The sequence below is a fragment of the Anabrus simplex genome, chromosome 1 (genome assembly GCF_040414725.1).
Source record: "Anabrus simplex isolate iqAnaSimp1 chromosome 1, ASM4041472v1, whole genome shotgun sequence".
Lineage (NCBI taxonomy): Eukaryota > Metazoa > Arthropoda > Insecta > Orthoptera > Tettigoniidae > Anabrus > Anabrus simplex.
Genome location: NC_090265.1, coordinates 1,209,515,297 through 1,209,542,887, shown reverse-complemented (window position 1 = coordinate 1,209,542,887; position 27,591 = coordinate 1,209,515,297). Strand labels below are relative to the sequence as shown.

General features: G+C 37.0%; 1 protein-coding gene across 2 annotated transcripts in view; it reads right to left on the bottom strand.

Annotated features, from left to right (window-relative positions):
* Positions 1–27,591, bottom strand: part of ERR (estrogen-related receptor) — a 444,389-nt gene that overhangs the window by 47,146 nt on the left and 369,652 nt on the right. For both annotated transcript variants that reach the window (XM_067151671.2, XM_067151681.2), the window contains 3 exons: positions 24,977–25,204; positions 13,368–13,532; positions 1,918–2,099 (listed from right to left, as the gene is read on the bottom strand). In XM_067151671.2, coding sequence (XP_067007772.1) covers positions 1,918–2,099; positions 13,368–13,532; positions 24,977–25,204 — 575 coding nt within the window. The remainder of the gene's footprint in view (positions 1–1,917; positions 2,100–13,367; positions 13,533–24,976; positions 25,205–27,591) is intronic.

The window sequence follows — 27,591 nt, the reverse complement described above, 5'->3', positions numbered from 1 at the left end:
CCATGAGTGATGTAGTACTAGTCAAACCCAGTTACGTCACAGAGGGACGCATGTTGAATTGGTTAAGTTAAGTTGCCATACTCTTTGCTGTGTGATTTTATTGGAAGGATAGATACTGAATTTGGGGTTATATATGGAATTGTATGATAGAATGCGTTTTGAGGAACGAATTCTGCGCTATTGATGAGATACATATCGTTGTGTTTAGTTAATATTGGAGGTTAAACGCGGTAATTGTGAATGTTAAATGAATTAAATATGGATTGAATTGAAGATTAATAGTGAGATAATGGAAGTGTGTATAGTATTTTAAATGATATATTGCGCAGATTAATAGGAAGTAAAGCGTATATGATATATTTTATGTGCGATGTTGGAGCACATATAAAGCGATTACAGAATTTAAGTATGCCCCAGGGAGGAACCATAGCAAGGTATGGACAATAAAATTACGTATATTTTAACGAAGTGTGAAAGTGGTTTGACAATATTAACAACCGGTGATGGGTAAATGAATACATGATTATATCATATTCTGAATGAATGGTTATTGCATGGAAGAACAAACTTGTATGCAAGTAGTATAATAATGTAGTGTTGAAATATCTTTGTGTTGGCATTAGCACACCTATATATGAAAAATGCTTACTGGCTACATGTATATCGAGCTGGAATACGATACATAAGAAATTATTTAGCTAGAATAGGGAAATTATTTGACATTTACGTAGGATATTATCGATGTTTTGTTAATATGAAATATTATTAGAGCGAATACTTAGTTAGGAGCCGTAATTTAAGTGGCAATCGGACCGAGAAACTTAGTGCGTCATTCAATATTTCATTTTTGCCACTGTAGTCTGTACCAACGAACTCAGATAATTTTCAATGTAAATTAGGTCACTGATATTTGTATTCAGGACACATTATTCAAATTCAGTTCATTTTCGCGGTAACTTGAACAACGTGATGGTTGTATTTTCAATGAAGGTGTATAACTAACACCGTGAGTGATGGAATAATTTATTGATATACCGAATTTTGACCGTGGTCTAAAGACTGTGATGTAATATAATTAAGTGACCAGCTGTAAATTTTAATGGGAAGATAATTCATTTCAGGAATATGTAACCTAGAATGTTAAGATGTAAACTTAGTTTAGGAATTAGGCAGCGCTGACCTTAAATATTTGATTCACTAATTAAAATATTTATTTATTAGATTGATAATTGGAAACTTATGAGCCATACTTAATATTAACCATTTCTTTTGCGAATCTTGACAATTTAATAAATGTGTTTCTTGATTAGTTTTTTTATATATTGAAATGAGTTTTCATTTATACTGGTAATCAATAGTTTTACTTAGTGAGTAAGGTTCTCGTTGTGCGGATATATTTTTTTTCTTTAAAAAAAGGTTGACTGAAGTTTACGTTCACAAAACTACTACTGAGCGTTGAATTACGTGATTCGGAACCGCGTATGATACCGTTACTTTCTCTTCGAACACACGTTAAACCAAACATAGAAAAATTAACCATTTTTCTGGAGGCATGTATACCCTGAGATATATACATAACTGACTAGTTGGGAAATTACTGTGGTTACCCTGACCCGTAGGGTGCAGTATCGTCACTCTAACTGCCATACTGATTTGTAACTTATCTGTCTGTAGTATTATTTCTTTGTAAAATTACTATGTTTTACTTTTATGTGTACATTTTAAAATTTTATTGTTTATAGCGGTCAAGTGTAAGAGAGGGCCGTGAGCCCTGTAAGAGAGGGCTGTGAGCCCTAACTTCGCAACAATAAGTCAGGAATAAATAAATAAATAAATAAATAAATAAATAAATAAATAAATAAATAAATAAATAAATAAATAAATAAAAAGCTTTAATGAAAACAGAGTTGTGCTTACATGCTGGTATAGGTCAATGGCACCGCATTCCCGAGCCTGTTTCTCATCCAATGAGAAATCAGCTGCAAAGCGTAGTTTTCCCGAGGCACCCAAGGAACGATAAGCTAGCGTAAGCGTCAATATCTCAGCCCACGTACTTTGCAGTAGCCTCATCTGATCATTAAGAGACAGCTCCGTAAAACCTGAAACAGACATTCATCATCAGAACAACAATCAATTACATCTGATATACAGGGTCCTTTTTTTAGCTGGTTCCGCAGCACCACTCAGAGCACAGCACGGTTAGCGCAATGACACTCGACCGCCAGCCAGTATAATGCGCGCTTTTCCTCTCCACTACTCACGGCAATTCACACTTATAGAAATCCATTTCTAGTGAAACTAATGGTTTCACTAAAATCTACCTGGCATTACATTTGATGTTCAAAATGTTGTCCCTCAGCTCTCAAACACGCCTGACATGTTGTAAATAGGTTTGCAGACACTCGACGAATCTCAGCCCGTGTGATGTTCGAAATAACTTGTGTAATGTTCTCTTCTAGTTCTTCTCTTGTGTGAGGGTTGTTCACATACACTTTTCCCTTCAGCATCCCCCACAGGTAATAATCAGAGGGATTTAAATCAGGAGATCTAGGGGGATAATTAACCACAGGATCTTCGAAAACTTCCCGTATTACCTCCATATACCGATTAGCAGTGTGTGCCGTCACATTATCTTGCATAAAGTAACCATTACTCCTTTCTTCTTCCGTCAGCTCTTGAAGAATGGTCTGGGAATGAGGTCTATATATTGATCAGCATTTATTGTTTCACGGAAAAATATAGGCCCTATAATTCTGCGAGCACTTATTGCACATCAAACTCCTATTTTTACATCATGAAGTGGACGGACGTGCAGCTGGTGGGGATTTTCTGCATACCAGTAGGGATTGTTTTGCCTATTTACATAGCCACTTAAGTGTAGCCATGCTTCATCACTATAAAATAAAAGTTCTGGGTCAACATACCCATCGTGAACTGACTGAAGCAACCAGTTACAATACCAAACCCTAGCGAAACTGTCAGGTCCTGAGTTCTTTCCAAAAGAGCTCCTATTTTGTCGAGCTTTTCCTCTGTTAAAACGGTTCATCTCCTGCATGATTTCTTGTTAAGAATGGGCCCGGTGGTGTGGAACTTCTTTACTAATTTACGTACCGTACTCCTATGGGGAGGGGAAGATGCCAGGAAATTTGCAAATGAATCGAAAGCGGCATTCTGTATAAGAAAAATGCTTTGCATAGCACAACACAATTAATACACGCTGTTCTACTGTATACGTCACCCATTAAACACACTCTTACTTTAGTATTCCTACAGAAACTATACTATTTTAAAGCAAACAGATTGAACACGCTACCAATACCGTAGATGTTGAACTGAACTATTGCTGTGAGGCAATTGTTATCGCTACCATACTGCATTAGATCATCTTAGCCGGTCATGAAGCAATATATCTCTCGGCAAATTAATCACCCAGCCGAGCTATCGCCTGCCGTGCATGTTCCCCTGACACATGGAACAAGCCACAAAAGAGATCCTGTATATATATATATATATATATATATATATATATATATATATATATATATAGTAAGACTGAACAAAAATTTAAAAGACTGTAACTGAACTAAGAATCAAAACCTATTAGCATAATATCTCAAAAAGGTCTGTACGTTTCCAAGTGAATAAAATAATCATAAATAGAGTGGTTAGTAAATTGAAATACAGTTGGAACCAGTTATAACTGCTCCTAAGGGAACTGCCAATCAACAGCTGTTGTAGGCAATAGTCACTTGAACCTTTTTCTTTCTTTTTTGCTAAAAATGTCATATCTGTAAGTTTAGGCTGCACACTTACATGATTAATTAACACAATGAAGTAAAAACTTCAAAAAACATAACTGAAATAAGTACATAAGAACCTTGTTTATCCACATTAAGTGGGAGCAGAACTGATCCGGATTATCAAAAATCCGGATAATCCGGAAAAACTAAAAAAATAAGTACAGTACATGTTATATAATGTATTAACATAAGTTGTACAGTAATACCTTTTTTCAATTGTACAAAAAATTATAAGAACACTTTTCTTACATTTACAACTCTGTTTTATGCACTAAAATAATGTGTGAGCTTTTCCTGTTTTACATTTGTATTGAGTTAGTTCTACCGGTGTGGTTTCAGTCTGGGATTCTAAATAGGCCATCAGTTTGTCCAGCTGCATTGTTGCATCTCCATGAGTAATTGTTGCTTATGATGGAGCGCCGGTTTCATTTTTGAATTCACCATCACTCTCGTCATTACCTGCCGAGGAACAAGAGGCAATAATTTATTCATCTGTCATTATGCCGTAGCCTGAATTACAGTCATTTATGTCGTTCACATCTACGTCCAAGCATCCGGAAATGTATGCAAATGTGTCAAGGAACTCAGAAGAGTCCACGGTTTCCCATTCTCAATTCCAGGCAAATGCCAGGACTGTACCTTTGATAGACTGCGGCCGTCTTACTTCCAATCCCTGTCCTGAACTATCCTTGGCAAAAAGGACAGTCAAGAAGAATCAACCCTGTAAAAGAAATACTGTACAAGTATAAATGAATTTTTATTGTTTTCGGTCCGGATAAACTGGAGATCCGGGTTAATGAGGGCCGGATAAATGAAGTTCTTGCGTACTGTGTTTGCAATGCAGTATTTGTGGAGTGGGACTGAGAGGAATGTTTCTTCTAATGTTTACACAGTACGTTCAGCAATAATATATGAGCAAAATAATAAGTGAGGAAGAAAATAGCAACAACGTAACCTGATCAATAATGTCGCATACAGTCTTGGCTAATAAATGAGATATTCTACCTCTCCTTCCAAATTGTAGAAATTGTTGAGAGTTATGCTCCCAATTCCTTCACAACGCTGACATTTGTTTCCCTGTTTAGTAATCGCCATGTTATTTGCAACTTTTCTTTAATATTAAACATTTTCCCTTTCTTGTGCAACATACTCACAGTGATGCTTGCCTTGACTGTTTAATAGGCAGACTGATTTGAAATCTACAATCTACTGAAAACAAGAGTTTGAAAATAAGCTATACATTGCTGTCAGCAATTCACAAATACGTAACAGATAAAAATCAACGCTGGAAGTTATAGTTGATACATTTCTCAGAAAATGTGATTTTAAAAACACTGTTTTATACAGTAAGTCGTAATAAGTGATGCCATACTAAGTGATTTTTTTTAAACACAGTTTTCATATAGGACCATTAGAATTTGCCGTTATATCCAATACATTATTAAAAGCAATGTTGCAATAAACAGTCGAATGTATTTGCAAAAGTTAGTAATGTTCTCCATATTCAGACTGATTTATCACCTTTAGAGATGATTTCATATTCCTCTCTCTCTGTCTGAAACTTGATAACACACATTTCCCTTTAACAAATTAATATTGTAATTAAGAGCTAAGATAGCAAACAAATATTTACAGCACAGGTACATTAAAGGAACAATCACAAGGTAACAAAGAAAAGAGATTTTTAAAAAAGATCTAAAATTCACAGAAACAGAAACATGGTCGTGAAAACCCAGGGTTCTATTCCTGTGACTTTTAGATCTACAGCCATGAAAAGTCTTTTTTAGAACTGTGTCTCCATGGGGAGTACACATTTTTTGGAAATGGAGAATTCACTTCTCCTTTAGCAGGTTAGCAATCTCTTCTTGCTAACACAGCATGACCACACGGTCAGTCTGCCACTGCTAAGAAGAATCTTGGAGGGGCATGCCAATCCAACTGATGAGCCCAAATAACACTTCTGGACGAAACTCTGCCAACACACATGGTCTAACCACCCAAATGCTGGTTCTTTTCCTATGATTTTTAAAGGAAAGAGAGATTTTTCTCTTGGTAACAAGTATCAGAGATAAAATCTTCTTTTGACCTATACTGCATTTATCACAAATGCTAAAACCACAAACTTTACTAATACATGTTATATCTACATGGCAAGAAATTCAGAAAAGAATGAAGTTCCATTTGAACCTGGTGGTATGGATGTTATATCAGTCATTCCAGTTAAAAACCATGTCCAGGTTTCTGAACCAGGTCATTACTTTAAAAAAAAATATTACAGTATCATGCTAACCATTATTGTACAATTTTGGACACAAAATACTCGCCAATGGACAGATACATTTCCTTAAAATTCAAACCCTGAAGCATGATACATTGTTAACATGCAGCCAATCAAATATCACCCACTTCTGATGATGATGACTATACCAATAAAACATCAGCCTGCCTTGAGATGTTGATCAAAAGTATACATTCTCTGGAGGCTGCTCGGTATAATCTTCGTAGAAGTATTTGTTCATAAAATTTAAAATCACATCTAAGTCATCGGCTCTATCACGAGTCTTGATATGCCAATAAATATTTCAAAACACACCATACACAGCGATCAGATATGCTTTACTCCTCACTCATTCGCCGGCAAGGGAAGGGTATGGCACAGTATAACATCACATATTTTTTGCCCTGACCCCTGGCCTTTGTTTTGTATGCACGTTCATCCCTCCTAACCAACCTTGAACACGTGTCCGTATCGCAGTTGTACTTCAGCAGATCCCAAGTGTAAGTGTGTTTTGTTATTTCCTTAAATCTAAAAAGGGTAATATAGCTCATACATTTTCAATGGCACAGAGCATCTTATGTGTGTTAACTCAGCTCAAGAAGTTCAAAGACAGTTTCAAGAAAGATTCCCAGTGTAGATGTTCCAAGTCATAAAACAGTCCATAGTATTTAAAATAAATTTCAGGAAACTGGAGGTATTCAGCCCAAGAAACCAAATAACCAGTGTAGGATCCTCATAGAAGAAAAATTAGATGCATTAGCCAACATTTGGAAAATTATCCTAAAAAATAACTCAGCATCTTCCATACGTGGGAATTTCATATGGGTCTGTGCAAAAGGCTACTAAATTATTACATTTAAAGCTATATAAAATACTTGTGGCAGCTGAACCCATTCTGAACATAGGTGCACCATAAAGTGAGGCGATTCATCAGGTGATGTGAATCCGATTATTTATAAATTTTTCAACAATAATTTATAAATGTGAGGTTCTTCAGTCTGACAAAACTAATTCAGTATAACATAAATTTAGAAAATACATGAAAAGAGAACATATATTAACATATTATGCCTTAGTTCAGTATAACATAAATTTAGAAAATAATAATAATTTCTTTAAATGTTGCAGTGTTATGCCACACTAAGTACTTTTATGGGTTTAAAAAGCGCCAAGGTGCCTGAACTCTGTCCTGCAGGAGTTCTTTTACATGCCAGTAAATCTACTGATAAGAGGGAACGTTATCTGACTACCTTCAAATACCACCAGACTGAGCCGGGATCAAACACATCAACTTGAATTCAGAAGGCTAGTGCTCTAAAACCCAAGCTACTCAGCCTGAAATATGTTAATAAATGTTTCCTCTTTTTCAGGTATTTTCAAAATTCATGTTATAGGAATTAGTTTTGACAGACTGAAGAACCTCACAGTTATAAAATTAACTAAATCACAACTGAAGAGAAATGACTTTCATTACAACATTTTTTTTTTTCAAAAATAGGAAAGGTTGGTGCTGCACTATAACAACAGTCCTGTAGCTGATCATTGTCTTAAGTTCTAGATAAACCAGTCTAGAATAATGGTAAGTTGTATCACACAGTACCAACAACCGACATTGTGTGCAGATATTTTTGTAGCGCACAGTACCAACAACTGTCATCGTTAGCAGATGTTTCTCATATGTGTCGCACTTAAGCTTCCTTGTTGTTTGCTTGTTGTTCAAAGGGGCTTAACATCTAGGTCATCGGCCACTGCACTTCAATCAATAAATCAATATTCTAAAGGCTAATGCCTTGTCGATGCAACCACTCTCTTCTTTCATTGGCTGTTCGTTTCAATTCCATGTAACTGTCACAACTTAACCTCTTCTTGATGTTGTCCAAATACTTCATCCTAGGTCTTCCTCTTCCTTTCTTTCCCAGCACTTTCCCTTCAAGAATGTCAGTGATGAATGTGTTGTGTCTGATGACATGTCCAATATATTTCAATTTCCTGTTTTCCATTTCCTTTAATAATCTTCAATCTTCTTTAACTTCCCTTAAGACTTCCAGGTTGGTTTTTCTTTCCATCCAGTTCATTCTGGTCATTTTCAGCCATATCCACATTTCAGCAGTTTCAAGTCGATTCCTTTCTAATTTACCCCAAGTCCAACTCTCACTTCCATACTGAAGTGTACTCCATACAAATGACTTTGCAAAGGATTTTCTGACATCTATATTCATGTGTGTGCTGGTTAAAATGTTTTTCATAGGGCTGGTTCTACCACCTACTGGTAAAGTAGCGCGTAACTTGCCCTCCGCGTAAAATAATGTTTCCGTTCGATCACTCCCAGGTAGCGCTATCGGCAGCTTAAATCGTAGTTACCCAGCGCGTAATTTATCGGCCACTTCGAGGGCCCAAAAAGACTTTACCTTAATACCAATATAAATGGTCCGTTATTGGACATTATAAATTTTCCAGCTAACTCCTTTCTGGTTGCCAGCGTTTCGCCCCCGTGATAAGTTGGGCTCATCAGTTGGTACTTTGCACACCCACAAAGACATATGGCTAGTGCATACCGTGCAGGCCACTGTGTAGGCTACTTGAACCCACCAGCTGTGCCAATGCACTATGAGAGACTTTGTCTCCTTACCAAAAATTGATGCTTGCTTGGACTTTACCTGCCGGGCAAGTTTTGAGAGCTGAACATTAACAGCTGTATTTCTGGTGACATACAACTTAAATTAACTTAGTATACTGAAAAAAGCATGATACCGTAACAGTGATCGATATTGTATTGAAGTATTTTGAACATTAATGCTTCCCTAGAGTTGCAACGGTCACACCAGCCTCTCGCACTGGTAGCGTAGGGAACACATTTTATACGTCAAACTTTCGCAAAGAAACTCTAAAAGGATATAAAATCAAAACCTATTTGGAAATCATTTCAAATGGGCTTTAATACAGTATTCTACTTTTTCACTTTTCAGACACCAGGTATAACTTAGTGTATGTATCCTAATTACCCTCAGCATTTTCGTAGCGTAATGGCTAACGTGCTCGCTTCATAATACAAGGTATGCAGGTTCAAGTCTTCATTATGACTTTTTTTTCATTATTAGCATTGTACTAATTTGTATGCCTCTTTTCATATATTCTTTTGTTAATAACATGTTTAATCACAATATTATGTCTACTAGGAAAATGCTTTATATGTGTACTACTTATAGAAACTGATGTTATGATTAATATAGCATATAAGACTGTCGCCCAGGTAGCAGATTCCCTATCAGTTGTTTACATAGTCTTCTCGTAAATGATTTCAAAGAAATTGGAAACTATTCCATTCCCGAATTCCTCTTATGAGAGATTTTCTGGTTGCCAGTGTTTCACCCCCGTGATAAGTTGGGCTCATCAGTTGGTACTTTGCACACCCACCAAGACATATGGCTAGTGCATACTGTGCAGTTCTTTACATTTACAGTACCTTCCAACTTTATCTTCATAAAGTTAAACATTAGAATGAAATGCATTATCAATAAATGGAAGCAAGTGGAACTAAACGAGGTCACAGAGCTAGCTGCAAATAGAGGTTCGTGGAGATACTTAATCAATTCACAGAAGCCTGCATATAGAATGCTCAAAGGCAATAAGTCTGTAAGGAAGATGTGTGTACATACGTATATGGAAGCGCGTAAAAGAGAGTTAAGAACAACGGCAGGGAACGAAAATAAATTTTTTAATGTAAATTAGAAAGACGAAAAATCTGCGCACCTTGTTTTGCGGAGCGAGCAACTTGACCAATCTATTATGAGAATACTTTCCGAAAATGCTGCCTTACATGACAGGTTATAACTGGCATAAGAAAATGTAATCTCGAGAGTTTAATCACAATTAGGTATTGATTTTGAAGCTCATAGATTAAAATCACGAAAGCTTGACATAAATCGTTGTCTATAACTCCTAGGACTCCCCTTATCTGGCTTTTTTGTGAAAATCAGCAGATGCAAGCACAGGAAAATAAGACAATCGAAATGAGCTTCATACATCTAATAATAGATAGCACCACACTCAAAAGTAAGAAGTCGCTGAAAATCAGTCTATCCAACTCCGTATATCGGTGTATAGCTCCAGGTAGCTACCTAGCGCTTGCGTAGAGGTGGTTGCACGCAAGCCAAAGTACCAGCTGATTTACACCCTGAGGTAGTTTACCTCCCGGGCAGCTGGCAGCCACTTTACCAGCAGATAGTCGGACCGGCCCTTAGTCATAAATGCCTGTTTTGCCAATACTATTCTTCTCTTTACTTCCAGGAAGCATCTATTATCCCCTGTTATCATGCTACCAAGATAACAGAATTGTTTCACCTGATCAATTCTGAAGTCATCAATTTTTATACTGGTTTTAATTTCTTCCATATTTTTCCGTACTTTCGTTTTCCGTTTCTTTACTTTTAATTTCCATAGTTTAAGAGTGTCTGCGAGGATTTTCAGCATTCTATTAATTTCTTTTTCTAAGTCTGCAATTAATACGATGTCATCTGCAAATCTGATACAATGTATCATTTCACCATTGACTTTTATTCCCTTTGTCTTCTCCTTCATGATCTGAATAGCTTCCTCAATGAACATATTAAATAAATACGGTGATAAAGGACAACCTTGTCTAACTCCTTTTCTAATCCTGGCCGTTGCACTTATGAAGTAAATTCATCAGTCAGATAACTTCTGTTGCTGACAAGTATCTCACCTGCAGAATTGTTAAGTTATGATATTTTTACTTGCATACGAACACCTAAATACTTTTCTTCATTTGCACGTAAATAGTTAACACCATTTTGACAATGTTGTTATTCGAGTCATCAGTTCATAGACAGATTTGATGCAGCTCTCCATGCCTGAGCTAACCTTTTAATTTCTATGTAACTACTGCATCCTACATCTGTTCTAATCTGCTTGTCATATTCATACCTTGGTCTACCCATACTGTTTTTACTTCTTTGACACTATCTGTAACTAATCATAACATTCCAATTTTGCAGAGTGAATCCCATCATGCAAGTTAATAGGAAGGTTCTGGGACAAACTTGAAAATCAATATCCTAGCACAAACATTTGAACAATTTGTGCTTTTTCTGCAAGTACAAGTTCATTTTTCAGAAGGAGACAAAGTAAACATTACTACCAACAACTTCCTTTTTCAAATTTGTAATTTCATATGCATCATCTTCAATGCTGCCAATAAAACATTTAACCCTCTTTTTGTTGAAATTTGATAATTATGAAACCATTTACTTTTAATTCTGTACTCTCTATTTTCCTGCTCCTTGTCTTCTCCTTCATTTTCATTTACCTCATGCTACATCACGATTAGATAATGTGGAGATGAAAGGCATATGTGGATCAGTACACATCCTGAGATTCACCGAGCTCGATAGCTGCAGTATTCGGGAGATAGTGGGTTCAAACTCCACTGTCGGCAGCCCTGAAGATGGTTTTCCACCGTTCCCCATTTTCACACCAAGCAAATGCTGGGGCTGTACCTTAATTAAAGCCATGGATGCTTCCTTCCCACTCCTAGCCCTTTCCTGTCCCATCGTTGCCGTAAGACCTATCTGTGTCGGTGCGACGAAAAGCAAATTGCAAAAAAAAAAAAAAATTACATCCTGAGATCTCGCTTGTTCGGACCTCCATAATTAAAAAAAAATTATTATTACCACTACATTTCTATATGATAAAAATTTCTATATCCTGATATAATTTACTTCGTCCATTGCAGCAACCTATGACTGCAGGAAGTCGTTGATTCGTTCAATGTTTAACGCCATAAATGATTATGATTTTGAGTAAATCATCCTTAATGTTGAAAGTATATCTTTTTTCCACTTGGAACTTGTGTAATTTAGATTGCTTTGGGAATAATTCATAATTCAAATGTTTTATACAGCACTACTGTTAGAATGAAGTGTATTATACTATTTACAAATTAAGACTGTAATAAAATTGGATGCATTGTTATAAATACTTAACATGTTATATCAAAATAGTGGATTCACACACTGGTAGATTGATTCTGTTCTTATAGACAAAATATGTTAGTGATAGGATTTATCCCACATTGTGAGGTGAACTGACCAACAATTAATCTTAAAAATGGGTGAAAATATGAACAAACTATAAATTAATTTGTTAAATAGTAAAACTCTCAAATTTACATTGCAATTTAATAATTCCCAGTTTTTGATTGCATTTATCACAGTTTATGGCACATTTTGTGAGTGGAATCTGGAAAATGTATACAATGGACAAATAGAACCACGTTTAATATTCTTCTCAGATCAGGCCTGGTTCCACCTCCATGGTTATATGTGTACACAAAACAGTCATTACTGGAGTTCTGTTAAACCTGACTTCATACATGAAGAGCCCCTCCTTGATTCAAAAATCAGAGTACGGTGTGCCATCAGTAGTGGAAGAGTCATAGGACAAACTTTTTTTTTGGAGAATATGGTTGATTCTGTTACTTACGTGAATATCATACAAACCTCCTTTTTCAGAGAATTAAATGACAGGGAGTGTGATTTTGCATTTTTTCAACAGGACTGCTCACACTGTGAATAATTCCATGAGAGAAATTCACAAAGTGTTTCCACAGAACAGAGTTATTAGTAGGGATCTGTGGCTCCCTCAGTCCCCTGATTTATCCACCTGAGATTATTATCTCTGGGGTAAATTAAAAAGTGCTGAGTACAAGACAAACCTGCACACCACTCAAGAATTGAAACATAATTTCTGGAACTCCTCAACGTGAACTACAGTGAGTGACGAATAATTTCCTAACGAGGTGCCAAAAATGTATGGAGAATGAAGGCGGGCAGTTTCAACACCTCCATTCATAATCTGTTAAGTAATGAACTTCTTACAATTGTTTGTGTTTATATTGTAGAGTTTTTTAAGTTTCAGTGTCTGTTTGTCTGTCTGAGTTCTTATAACTTGAAAACTACTAGATATGTTTCTACCAAACTTGATATTTAGAATCCACCTGTCCTTGGATAGGTTTTGGGGCCAATATTATTTCCGAATACCTAAATTAACTGGGAGTTTTTCCAAAACCAGAAAACAAGCGTGTGTTTGCCCTAGTAAAAAAAAAAAATGCAACGCCAGAGTAAAGCAAAGCTGATTACCCTGTTGTACAACAGTTTTTACTCCTTTATAGGTAGAATAGTTTCTACAATTTATAGTACAAAATGACTGATATCCAACCATACCCAGTTGATTATTCCACCAGAAAATATTGTCAAATTATGGACAAATACCTGGTATGAGCTTGGCCCAGCCAATAATGCCCACCAGTTCTCGGTCGTACAGATCACTAAGAGTGCACACAGTGCGGAACTGGATGTTAGAATCTATGCTGTTGTCCTGAGACACCAACAACATCTCAGGTTCACAAGCAGCCAATGCCTTAAGCATCTTATTCTCTGTAAATAAGAATAAACAGGAGTGATGCCAACATCTGTTAAAATCGTAAGAGGAAAGAAACATAAAATAACAGAACTGTAAGTAATTTGGAGTGCTTAGATTTCTTAATGCTAAAATTTCCCTTACTCTAGAGGAATGAAACAATATTCCATATTTGTCATTAACATTATCATGAGTATGAGTAATGGAAAGGAATACATACGTGACAAATCTATATAAATAAAATTGTAATGACCGTGTGTCTGTACATGGACTATTTTGGTGAAATTTCCATACAGTTATCCGTTTCAGGTGTAATAATGACATCTGCATTTTTATTTTTATTTTTCAATGTCTGTTTGTCTGTTTGTTTGTCTGAGTTCTTATAACTTGAAAACTACTGGATATGTTTCTACCAAACTTGATATTTAGAATCCACCTGTCCTTGGGTAGGTTTTGGGGCCAATATTATTTCCAAATACCTAAATTTACTGCAAGTTTATCTAAAACCATTATTTTGCACTCCCACAAAATATGCACATCCAAAATTAATGAAAATTACCGTCCTGAATGGAAATCAATTTCTAAAATCTTTTTCTCATGTGCATCATCTCAACAGGAGGATTAATAAGGGAGATATCATTAACGGACAGTTTTTCAGCACAAGTCCCAACGGACTTAACTCAAAAGCAGGTGCGTGTAAAGCATATTTCTTGTGTGTATGTGTTCGAGTCATCAGTCCATAGACTGGTTTGATGCAGCCCTCCATGCCACCCTATCCTGTGCTAACCTTTTCATTTCGACGTAGCTATTGCATCCTACATCTGCTCTAATCTGCTTGTCATAATCATACCTTGGTCTACCCCTACCGTTCTTCCCACCTACACTTCCTTCAAAAACCAACTGAACAAGTCCTGGGTGTCTTAAGATGTGTCCTATCATTCTATCTCTTTTCTTGACAAATTTAGCCAAATCAATCTCCTCTCGCCAATTCGATTCAGTATCTCTTCATCTGTGATTCGATCTATCCATCTCACCTTCAGCATTCTTCTGTAACACCACATTTCAAAAGCTTCTACTCTCTTTCTTTCTGAGCTAGTTATTGTCCATGTTTCACTTTCATACCATGCCACACTCACATGAAAGTCTTCAAAAACATCTTTCTAATTCCTATATCAATGTTTGAAGTGAGCAGATTTCTTTTCTTAAGAAAGCTCTTCCTTGCTTGTGCTAGTCTGCATTTTATGTCCTCCTTACTTCTGCCATCGTTAGTTATTTTACTACCCAAGTAACAATATTCATCTACTTCCTTTAAAACTTCATTTCCTAATTTAATATTTCCTGCATAACCTGCCTTCCTTCGACTGCATTCCATTACTTTTGTTTTCGACTTATTTATTTTCATCTTGTACTCCTTACCCAAGACTTCGTCCATATCATTCAGCAGCTTCTCGAGATCTTCTGCAGTCTCAGATAAAATAAAAATATAATCGGCAAATCTCAAGGTTTTGTTTTCCTCTCCTTGGATTGTGATTCCCTTTCCAAATTCCTCTTTAATTTCCTTTAATGCCTGTTCTATGTAAACATTTAAAAGGAGGGGAGGACAAACTGCAGCCTTGCCTCACTCCTTTCTGGATTGCTGCTTCTTTTTCAAAGCCCTCGATTCTTATCACTGCAGACTGATTTTTATACAGATTGTAGATAATTCTTCATTCTCGGTATCTGATCCCAATCACCTTCAGAATCTTAAATAGCTTGGTCCAATCAACATTATCAAATGCTTTTTCTAGATCTACGAATGCCACGTGTGTGGGCTTGTCCTTCTTGATTCGATCCTCTAAGATCAGACGTAAAGTCAGGATTGCTTCACGTGTTCCTACGTTTCTTCTGAAGCCAAATTGATCTTCTCCCAACTCAGCTTCAACTTGTTTTTCCATTCTTCTGTAAACAATAAGTGTTAAAATTCTGCAGGCATGAGATACTAAACTAATGGTGCGATAGTTTTCACACCTGTCAGAACCGGCTCTCTTGGGAATAGGTATAACAACATTCTGCCGAAAATCGGATGGGACTTCTCCTGTCTCATACATCTTACACACACACCTTGCCATGCTGGTTTCTCCTAAGGCAGTCAGTAATTCAGTGGGAATGTCATCAATTCCAGGTGCCTTGTTCCTATTTAGGTCGCTCACAGCTCTGTCAAACTCTGACCTCAAAATTGGGTCTCCCATTACATCAGCATCAACAGCCTCTTCTTGTTCCAGAACCAAATTATCTACATCTTCACCTTGATACAACTGTTGGATATGTTCCTGCCATTTTTCTGCTTTGTCTTCTTTCCCTAGAAGTGGCTTTCCATCTGAGTTCTTAATATTCATACACCTAGATTTCCTTTCTCCAAAGGTTTCATTTGTGGTGTTTGAACCAAGTATTGGCAAGGACTAAATTATGATCAGTGCAGAATTCAACCAGCCGATTTCCTCTTTCATTCCTTTGTCCCAATCCAAATTCTCCTACTGTATTACCTTCTCTTTCTTGGACTACCACTGCATCCCACTCTCCCATCTTTTGTTTTCCTCACCATCCGCTGAGCTAGTAGACATATAGAACTGCACTATTGTGGTGGGCATTGGTTTGGTGTCTATCTTGACGACAATAATTCTTTCACTATGCTGGTCATAGTAGCTTACTTCTGTCCTATTTTCTTATTAATTATTAAACCAACTCCTGCATTTCCTCTGTTTGATTTTGTGTTGATAATTCGGTAGTTGCCTGACCAGAAATACTGTTCTTCTTGTCAATGTACTTCACTTATACCAACTACATCTAACTTTAGTCTATCCATCTCCTTTTTCAGATTCTCTAATCTACCACAACGATTCAAACTTCTAACATTCCACGCTCCGACTCGCAAAAGTCAGTATCCATCTTGCTGATGATCGCCCCCTCTCGTGTAGTCCTCACCCGGAGATCCGAATGGGGGACTAGTTTACCTCTGGAATATTTTACCCGTGAGGAGGCCATCATCAGTACATCATTCATACAGAGAGAGCTGCATGTCCTCGGGAGTTAGTTAAGGCTGTAGTTTCCCGTTGCTTTCGGCTAAACCATGTTGAGTATGATTACAAGGCCATATCAGTCAATCATCCAGACTGCCGCCCTTGCAACTTCCGAAAAGCTGCTACCCCCCTTTCGATGAACCATTCCTTAGTCCGGTCTCTCAACAGATACCCATCCGATATGGTTGCACCTGCGGCTTGGCTATCTGCTTCATTGGGACACGCAAGCCTCCCCACCGCAGCAAGGTCACATGGTCTGCAGGGGAGGGCGTATTTCTTATAACTTGAAAACTACTGAAGATATTTCATCCAATATATTTAGCCCCTGCCTGTCCAAAGGTAAGTTATAAAGTCCTTACTATTTCAAATTCCCGGAATGGACTGGGATTTTATAGGGAACCGAAACTGATTTTACTCTCCGAACACAAATACAAGACCAACCTCACTGGAAAACAACCAGCCTTCATGAAAATCCATTTTAAAATTTTTTCTCATGTGAATTTTTTCAACAGGACGAGCTTGAAAACTGAAATTTGGCAAAATTATATATTTTTAGCCTGTAACTGATGGAAAAATTCCAAGATATTTAAACTTTTTGCTTTTTACAAATCCCTGATGAATATTGAAATATGGAGACAATTTTAATGATGGTGCAGACCTCCGTTTCAAGGTATTTCGTGGCTGAACAGTAAGTACTTTCACAAAACGGTTGGCACAATCTCTGTTCAATTTGGAGTGATCTACAACTTTGGTCCTATGACGTTTTGTCATCTCTCTCCCCATTATATGTTAGGTTTGGCTGTGTTTCTCGATTATATGTCAATTTCGTGCTTTTTACACATGTATTTCATAGTTTGACACACTTATAGGAAAGATAATGTCATCGAATTTGGCACACACATTGACACGACCAATGGCAATGTGCGAGCCAAATTTCATGATTCTAACTTCCACATAAGTATGCAAAACATAATGTAAAATGTTAAAAATGTACCCAAATTTCACTCCATTCAAACATCCTAACTCAATCGAACCCATAAGTATGGGAGATATGAGAAAATGTTTTAGGACCAAACATGTAGACTGAAAAAAGGAGCGCCTGATGGTGCAAATCGTTTGTTGATATGATATACCGTTCAGGAGCAGTAAATCTTGAAATGAAGGTCTGCACTTACAAACATGCCCATGCTTATGTCACCTATATAAATAAAATCGTAACGACCGTGTATCTGTACATTGACTATTTTGGTTAAATTTCCATACAGTTATCCGTTTCAGGTGTAATAATGACCATCTGCATATTTTTATAGCTTTGGTGTCTGTTTGTCCGTTTGTTTGTCTGAGTTCTTATAACTTGAAAACTACTGGATATATTTCTACAAAACTTGATATATAGAATCCACCTGTCCTTGGGTAGGTTTTAGGGCCAATATTATTTCTGAATTCCTAAATTTCCTGGGGGTTTATCCGAAACCATGATTTTGCACTCCCACAAAATATGCACATCCAAAATTAATGGAAATCTACCATCCTGAATGGAAATCAATTTCTAAAACTTTTTTCTCATGTGCATCATTTCGACAGGAGGATTAATAAAGGACATATTATGAACAATCGGTCTTGCAGGCTAAGTCCAGCGGACATAACCCAAAAGGTGTTGTACGTAGAGCAGATTCCTTATCTATATGAATAAAATCGCAACGCATGTGTGTCTGTACTTCATCTTCGCGAATGGGTCCCCTAGGACCATGCGGAATCAACATTTTTTGGCCTTCTTTTTTGCCCAGTAGTTCTTCATCTTCGATGATTGTGCACATCTCTGGTCCTCCGACCATGCCGATCATGTGGATTTCCTTTCTTGTTCCTCAAATCCCCGTGTTTGAATGATGTTTTGTATTTCCTTTCTGTACATTGACTATTTTTGCAAAATTTTCGTACAGCTATCCATTCAAGGGGCAATAATGACCATCTGCATATTCTGACACTTCAAGAAATGAAGGTATCGGCCAAAGTAAGGTATAGGCCATGGTAAAAATGAAATACTCCCAAGGCCTCAAATGCTCTAATACCGTCAGGGTTGGAAAAGAACAAGAATTGACCAAGGGAGGTTACATAAGATAGAGAAAGTTAGGAGCTTGGCACAAGTAAATGGAATCAATGCCAGGACTTGACTAAAGGCCTTGTGATTGCCAACCCACGCCCCCAAGTTAAGAGCCCCTGGGGCCCCTTTTAGTTGCCTCTTACAACAAGCAGGGGATACCATGGATGTATTCTACTGTCCCCCACACAGGCAAATGGGTGTAGAGGAATTGGGATTGGTGAGGAAAGAGCCTGACTATTTGAAGGTGCCACTGTATGGAGGTGTGGAGATTGTCCTCATCCTTTTGTGTTGTTCTTGTCTCCCTTTTTCTTGCTCCCACATCTGATACTGATCTGTCATTGTGTTTATCCTATTTATGATCCTATCTATTTGTATATGACCATGTTGGATGAAATAAATTCAAGAGGATCTCTAAACAGTTGGACTCAAAATTACAGATGCAGAGAACAAGAATAAAATTACCACCCTTCTTAATAAACACAAATTTTCAACTGAAATGATGCACAGAAGGCCTGTAGGGATCACCACTGTGATCAGAACGAATGAAGAAGTACTGAAAAGATAAGAAGAATCAAACAGTACAACCTTCAAAGAAAAAAATGTACATGGAATACTCATGTGGTCCAATGTGACCAAAGGGAGGTCGCAAAGGAGCGTGGCACGAGTAAATGGAAGCAATGCCAGGACTTGACTAAAGGCCTTGTGGTTGCCAACACACGCTCCCAAGTTAAGAGCCCCTTTTAGTCACCTCTTAAAACAGGTGGAGCACTGTCAAAACCTTCATTACGGAAGGTTAACTCATGGAATGTCATCATACATACTCGACTGGATTGCAGTCTCGTAATGTAACCATTTTTAAAACTGACACCCTCAGCAAATGATTCACCAGATTTTCTGTAGCAAGAGCAAACAGTTCTGTGCTTATCTGAAGTACATGGAAATATGCAGAAGTTTATTAAGAGTCCACATGATAGCCATGGTCTTTATGATCTGATACTGTGGTCAGCAAGTTTGAGTCCCATTGGTGGGAAAATATTTCACCATCAGAATGTTGGCTAGCAGGGTAGGAGAGGCAATGGTAAACAATTTCTAATCACTAGATTGAGTTCCAAAAGTCTAGTTTTAATTTAAATTCTCTGACAGTGTTCAAATGGGGTGAGGGCAGATTCATCCATTGAATGAGAACATTAAGCCTTGAGCAGACCCTGTGGTGTTATTCGACAGGAGTAGGCTATGTGCCGATACTGGATTTCACCCTCTTCCTACCTCATTATCATCATAATCATCATCATCACCACCACCACCACCACATACCCAGACGTGCAGGTCGCCCATGGGCCTCAACTACAAAGATTGGTACCAGGCTTCCTCACAGGCTACACAACATCACATTGCATCACATCACAGTTTATCAAGATATTTAATGTGCTGTTATAAAGGGACTGCAAGTTCCTTCATTTACATGATGAATAATTACTGTACATATTTTGAACATAACATTCATCAAAGCAACTGATTTATGGAACTCTTTGATATCTTCAAGACATACAACTGAACATGAGTTATACGTATATCAAGGTGAAGAGAAAATTTTACGTAGAACTAAACAGTACTTATAAATCAAGTTAAGATATTATGTAATACAGCACTGAATATAATTTACAACTGGAGATTTGAAAATAAATTGTAGTTCAACCCCCAAAAAACGAGCGGCATGTTCATTACACGGAAGAGGAAAGCTGAAACACCTGTAGTACACATGAATGGACAAGTTATAAAATTGGTGGACCAAATGTCATACTTAGGTGTTGTTTTAGACAGAAAACTAACATTTAGAGCTCATTTCAATGCTCTGTCTACCAAAGCTAGCAAACTGCTGTCTGGCTTCACTATTGCTGCCGGATTGACATGGGGTCTTAATCCAGAACTATTAAAAACAATGTATCATGGAGCAGTGGAACCATTATTACTGTATGGTTCATCTGCTTATCGTAATGTATTGAAAAGAAACTGGGTTCAAACCAAACTAGCCCAAATTCAAAGAGGTTTTGTACTCAGAATTATTTGTGGATAGCGCACAATATCCACAGAAGCAGCCCTTGTTGTGGCAGAAATCCCACCTCTGTATTTAACAGCCATTGCCAAAGCTGAGCTCACATTAACAAAAAAAGGTGTTTTGTATCCTCATAGGATTTTAAGGGTTACTCCTGAACTGCAAGCTAGTGCATTGATAGCAGGTCACCCCAAGTAAATTTGCCAATAATCTTGTGCAAGAAGTGTGCAACACACAACATCATTACAATATTTATACAGACGGATCCCGGATTAGCAAAGAAAAAGACGGCTGGCATGTAGGATGTGCTTTTGTAGTGCTACAGAATAACAGTGAGGTGCATGCTGAAAAATTTAGACTATCTCCCTCATGTTCAGTCTTTCAACCCGAATTGTGCGCTATACAACAGGCAGTTATGTAGGCAGCCATGAGAGCAATCGAAGAAAAATATAACTTTCATCCGGTAGCTGTTAATATAAGATCACACATATTAGGCTACAGTAACCATATCTGCATGAAATGGGTCCGAGGTCATGACGGAGTAGAAGGAAATGAGAGAGCTGATGAACTTGCCAAAGCAGCTACTACTTCTTCTGACGCCTTGTTGATATATGAAAAGTCCCCTGTCTCATGTACAAAAGGAACTGAGGGAACATAAACAAGATATGTGGAACAACCAATGGATCACCAGCACAAATGGCCGGCTAACAAGGGAGATGTTCTTTCCAAATATTCAAGACAGGCTACAAAGTAGGATATTGCAACATGAACATATTATAACTCAGTTTCTGACAGGACATAGAAAGTTTGGATCATACTTCGAGAGGTTTGGAATCAGTATTCAAAAGCCCTACCTACAGCTGTACCTGTGAAATGCCACAAACTGTTCCTCATCTTTTATTTGAGTCCAATTTTTAACAGGAGTAGATATGAATTATTAATGCATTCAAACATGTGTAATATAGAATACCAAGCACCTCTCACTATGGTATTTCAGAGAAGATGCTGTTATAAAGTGTTTGTTAAATTTCTCCACCTCATTTATAAGTCATCTCTACTTTAATTCAATTGTCATGTATTAACTTAGTCTCACTATCTATAGCCCTAATATACTACTTGTAAAATAGGGTTTGTAATGGGATATTCATTAATAATAATACAGTAAACGTGCTCAAAACAGAACTTAAATAAAGCGGACACTTGTCCACTACAGAATATTTATTTGATCCTGGTAAAGCTTACGGCATTATAATGTTCTTACTTTTGTATAATGTGGAATCTCCTCAACACGGAAATGGAAATGGAAATGGAAAATGAAAGAATTCTTTAAAACCTATTTGTACAAGGCAGAAAATATTAGGAACTGATGTAATCCTATATACAATATTTGCGCATTTCTGATGCTGGTATGACCAGTGTCATTGTTTGGACAAATTGGTGCATGTGTTTGGAGAGAGTGTTAGTACGGATGGTGGAATGATTGAAATACTTGAAAACATGTCGTCAATATCCAACTTGTACCAAGCAAGAAAAGTTCCCTGCAAGGCAAAGAACTTCATTCGATGTTATGAACAACTTACAACACACCACATTTTTTAATCAACTACAGCCCTTCTAGCAGTCAAAAAGGCTGAGAAAGAGGAGGAGACAGAAAAAGGAGACGAGTAAGAACATTCGAACCCACTAACAGGCCCACAGTGCTTTTGTGATGTACAGCAATTTGCTATTACATCTAACTCTTTCACTCTTCTTGAACTAGCGTACTCAATTCAGGATTGCATTCTGAAAGACATGATTAGAAAAAAGAGGAAACAAGTTTCTTTGTTTGATATGTTGATGAAAGCTTAGTGCTGTGAAGTACTGTATAGAGTTTTACAATGGAAATAAGTTTTTAAGGACCGTATATCTTGTGTTCTGAACTAGTGCAATATGGTGCTGTGACATTGCCAAAATGATATACTGTGTATCACACTGTATGTAATAATAAAGCGCAGTAATAATAATTAACAAATTCGTGTACTACAGTACTGCGTACATCAATCTGGATAGCCAAGTGTGCAGGCAGGTACAGATAAGCTCTAAATAATATACAAATATACTACTGTATACTGTATCATGTTTTGTGTAACAGTTGTGGTGATTGATGTTTTAAGGCAAAAAAGGTATGTTTTTTGTACTGCAGAAAATTGTCTAATTCGGGAAAAAAAAGGTCCCTTGTGATTCCCGCTTTAAGCAAGTTTTACTGTATCAATATTTAATTAAATTTAATGATTCACCTTCTCTGAGTTCTATATTTTAGAAACTTAGCCACCCATTCAACCACTCTTTTGTCTAATCCAAGTCCATTTGAGATCCTGAGTCAAAAATCAGTATATGCTATATCTTGCTGGAATGTCCTTCCTGGAGCCTGTTTCTGCCTTAAAGTACCTATACTGGTACATAACCTTCCATTTTTCCATAAAATTTATGTGACTGTCAATTATACTTGCCATCATGTTAGCCTTAGGCAACTTCTTTCCTGAATTCAATTTCCTGGTGATTTCCTTCCCCATTCTATTCCTAAATCATTGTAAACTATATCACAATAATCAAAATGGCATAATACAAGTGATTCAACAAGAATTTTCTTTAGTTTTCTGGTAGAACCAGTCCTAAAGGGTCCTTACATTATAAGTATGGAAAAGAAAAACACACAATATAGAGACTTCCATCTGATAGATGCTGTATAATGGACATAATGAAAAGCAATCGGATTTATAAAAATACACAGTATGACATACTCTTAAATCCTAAAGCATGTAATACAAGAGGTACTGAGAAAGTTTCAATAATTTCAAAAACAAGTACAAAATTAATATTTAAAAGTTGTATAAGAATTTACTCATAATAAGATAATTTGGTAATAAGAAGTTTCTTCAACAAGAAGGTAAGAATGTGTCACTAACTGCTCTCTCCTTTAACTGGCACGCCTTGCTTTCAGAACTGCAATTCGGCAACAATAAGTGTACAACTGTATTAATTCATCTATAAACACACTGCTAAAAATACATACATGCAAGCCTTCATTCCATGATTTTGTAGAACTATATCAAGTGCCCAACAAAAAAAATCACAACAGAAGAAATAATAAAATCAGAGAAACAGACACATCATTATGGTACTTGACATTCAAAATGTTGTCGATCATGTTATATAAGAGGAATCACATGAACAGTTTAAAATGTAGCATTAGTAAAAGCAAATTCTATCAAAATTCAGTCCCTGAACTACAAGAAATATTTTCTGCTCAATATACGATATACTGATAGACGAACTCCAACTAACATAGTATGTATTTGCTTCACAAATATATATAAATCAGTGGAGGAATATGCCTGAAGTCTTCTAAACAATATTATAGAAGAACAACTATTTTACTTTTACTTGTTTTCATCACAGTACCATACATTATTCCCTGACTTTTTCAAACCAGAGTCAATTTCATACCACAATAATATACCTCAACAATATACCGTACTGCCTTGAAATCTAAAATTTGAAGATGACATTTACAAGAGCAGTCCTACTCTAAATATACTGCCAATTATGATTTTTAGTTCTGAGACTGTTGCTCTTATGTATTAATAAAAATATATGTTATAGTATGTTTAAAACAGTGGAAAGACCATAGCTCAACATTAGATTCCATTCAAAACTTTCCCTTAAACAACATATACAATACGCAACATACATCCATAAATTCTTATGCCTTTCAGTGTTCAGTCTGTAAGTCTCTGTAAATGAACTAAGTGCCTCTACAATCCTAGCTCTGTGATCTCATTAAATTCCACACCTTTACCTATAATATTAAAAACTGAGTTTAACACCATAATTTTGGTCTCCCTCTGTCTACCATAACCAACTCCATTATTCTCCTAGATAACCTATCCTCCTCCACTTACCTTACATGACCCCAACATCAAAGCTGTTTCATGTGCACAACTTCATAAATCGAATTCATTTGTAACTTTGGCCAGATCTCCTCACTGAAAATGCCTTCCTCCTATTGTTCCCACCTCTTTATACCAGCAATCGTTTTGCTACTTTCATGTCTACTACTTTCAGCTTATGAAAAAGATATCCTGAGTGACCCAGCTTCCACTATTGAGCACCATAATTGGACTGAAAACAGAGTGATGTAAGAATATTTGGTTGAGAGCTCACAGTGTCTCACAATATGCAACTGGGAGAAAATATATTTTTAAAACCCACCTTCTAGAGTGGGGATAGGTTTAACAGGCAACTGTGGCTGCACCTGGTATGGCATCTCAGGATTGCGGCGATATTTCTGCCGCCCGCCTCGTACTCGGTCTAGCCTCACACCTTCCTTCAGCATGCCCATGCGGAGACACTTCTGGAAGCGGCAAGCCTGGCATGCCTTGCGCCGACGCTTGTTGATTTCACAGTCGTTGGATGCAGGGCACGTATATTCAATGTTTCCTAAAAAACATATTACTACAGTAAAGTAAATATAAAAATATTCTTTTTAATTGTGTCTTAGAAAAGGTCATCAAGGCATAGAAAAAAGCCCCTCGAAGGAAAGGAATTCCAAAGTGGACTCAGTTTTAGAGGATCTTTTTTTTTGCTATTTGCTTTAAGTAGCACCAACACAGGTAGGTCTTATGGCTATGATGGGACAGGAAAGGCCTAGGAATAGGAATGAAGCGGCTGTGGCCTTAATTAAGGTACAGCCCCAGCATTTGCCTGGTGTGAAAATGGGAAACCACACAAAACCAACTTCAGAGCTGCTGACAGTGGGGTTCAAACCCACTATCTCCCGGATGCGAGCTCACAGCTGCGCGGTCTTAACCACACAGCCAACTCGCCCTGTTTTTAAGGGATCTAAAATTAAACTTCATATGTATTGCCTGGCTTTTGCAGGCGATCTTGCAATCCTAGCACCATCTGTTGAAGCAACTGAACAACAGACTGAGGAACTTTATCATAAAGGAGGCAAAATAGGACTCAAAGTCTCAATTGAAAAAACACAAAATATCTGGTCAATATTACGGACAGTCCACTTGAGATAAAAACAACATAGAGTGATATTCAAAAGTTTGAAGCTTTCAAATATTTAGGAAAGTGGCTAGATATGAGGAATAATGAAAAACAGGGTATGGAGGCAAGATAAATTAAATTGAAGGCAGCCTGCATAAAGACTCTTGAGACATACAATAAGAAAGTACAATCATGGGGAGATAAGATACAATACTACCAGACAGTTGTAAGACCAGAAGATTTATATGCATCAGAAACACTGAGCTTGAGAAATAAAACTTTAAAATGAGAACTGGAGAAACTAGAATGAAGGATAGGGAGTAAGATCTTAGGACCCATTAAAAAAGGACGGAACATGGAAGCTCAAAAAAATGAAGAAATGCATAACAAGGCGGGCAAAGTAACAGACGTCATCAGGAAAAGGAGGTTGACATTCTTCGGTCATATGTTCCATATGTCTGACAGCAGGCTGACGAAACAGATCCTAACACAAGTTTGAAATCCCAAAGGCAAACCTAGATGGCACCATGGAGTGGCTCGTGATTTGAGGCTGAATGGGATGACGGAACAAGACGTCCTGGTTAGACCCAACATCAAACAAAAAATCCAGGATTGGAGGGTACCTGAAGATGTGGTCAAACAGCAAAACGACTTCTCTGGTCAGAGGACAGATGAAAAGCTCATGTTAAGAGAATGAAGGACATGTGGGCAAGGATACATAAACATGGTTGGAAACCTAAATAAATGTGGTCCAATGAAGCCATAACTATGTTTTTAAAAATATCAAAATTAACAACATACACACTCTCCATTTCCACTTTCACTTAAATACTTGCTTGCCTTTCTTTTTGCTGCATTTCTTATCTATAGTTTTTAATTTTGTTGAAAACTTCCCATTTATGTGTCTGATGACCTTGTTGTATTCTACTGATATTTACCTATCCTGTTCTCCCTGTTAAGGAAGCACTAGACTTCTATGTATGAGAGGCATATCATACTGAATTGCATTTTGTTTCTTTTCCCCACAGCCCAGTAGTGTACCATTACGCTAATAATAAAATGGAAATATTAAGGAGACCAAATAAATACGCGGCAGCATCAAACGGAATAAATAAATACACAATGTCATTGAAGTCCAGATTACCATCATAGCAGAAGGTATAATTACAATCATAATGGCCATGTAAAAGAACACGAAACGGGAACTGGATTGTTGAAACAAAAAAGAAACAAAAAAATTGACTTTTGAATCATTTTTTTCTGAGAGACACACGCAAGTAAGCTGAAAGGATAAAATATCACATTAAATCATTGCTATAAAAGAAAGAAGCTCATCTAGGAGAAGACCAACATGAATCTATAATCCAATTGCCGATATACAGCAAAAATTACATGAAGAAAATTCCAAAATTCCAAAAGATTGATCCATAACATTGGAAGAAAACGAAAGCGATGCACGCAACTTCAGGCAATCCACCAAGACAAGAGAAAGAATTAAAACAAAGTGTTTAACACTCATATTAGCCAAGAAAATCAGAGTCAATAATCAGAAATCTCATATTCACCATAAATACTTGGAGAAATACCTATATTAGAGACTAGCAAGATACCCGTGCTTCGCTACGGTATTGTACTGAAATTTATAATTGAATGCTTATTGTTTTAGATATATAATCCGCCGAAATTCGCGATCTGACTCGTTTTCTGTGAGAATCCACCAAAATTCCCGATCTGACTCGTTTTCTATTAGATTACGGCACGTTTCCTCCCATTTTTCAATCTTCCTTTCCAGCAATCGATTTCGTACTTCCCGGGCTAGGCTCAGGTAT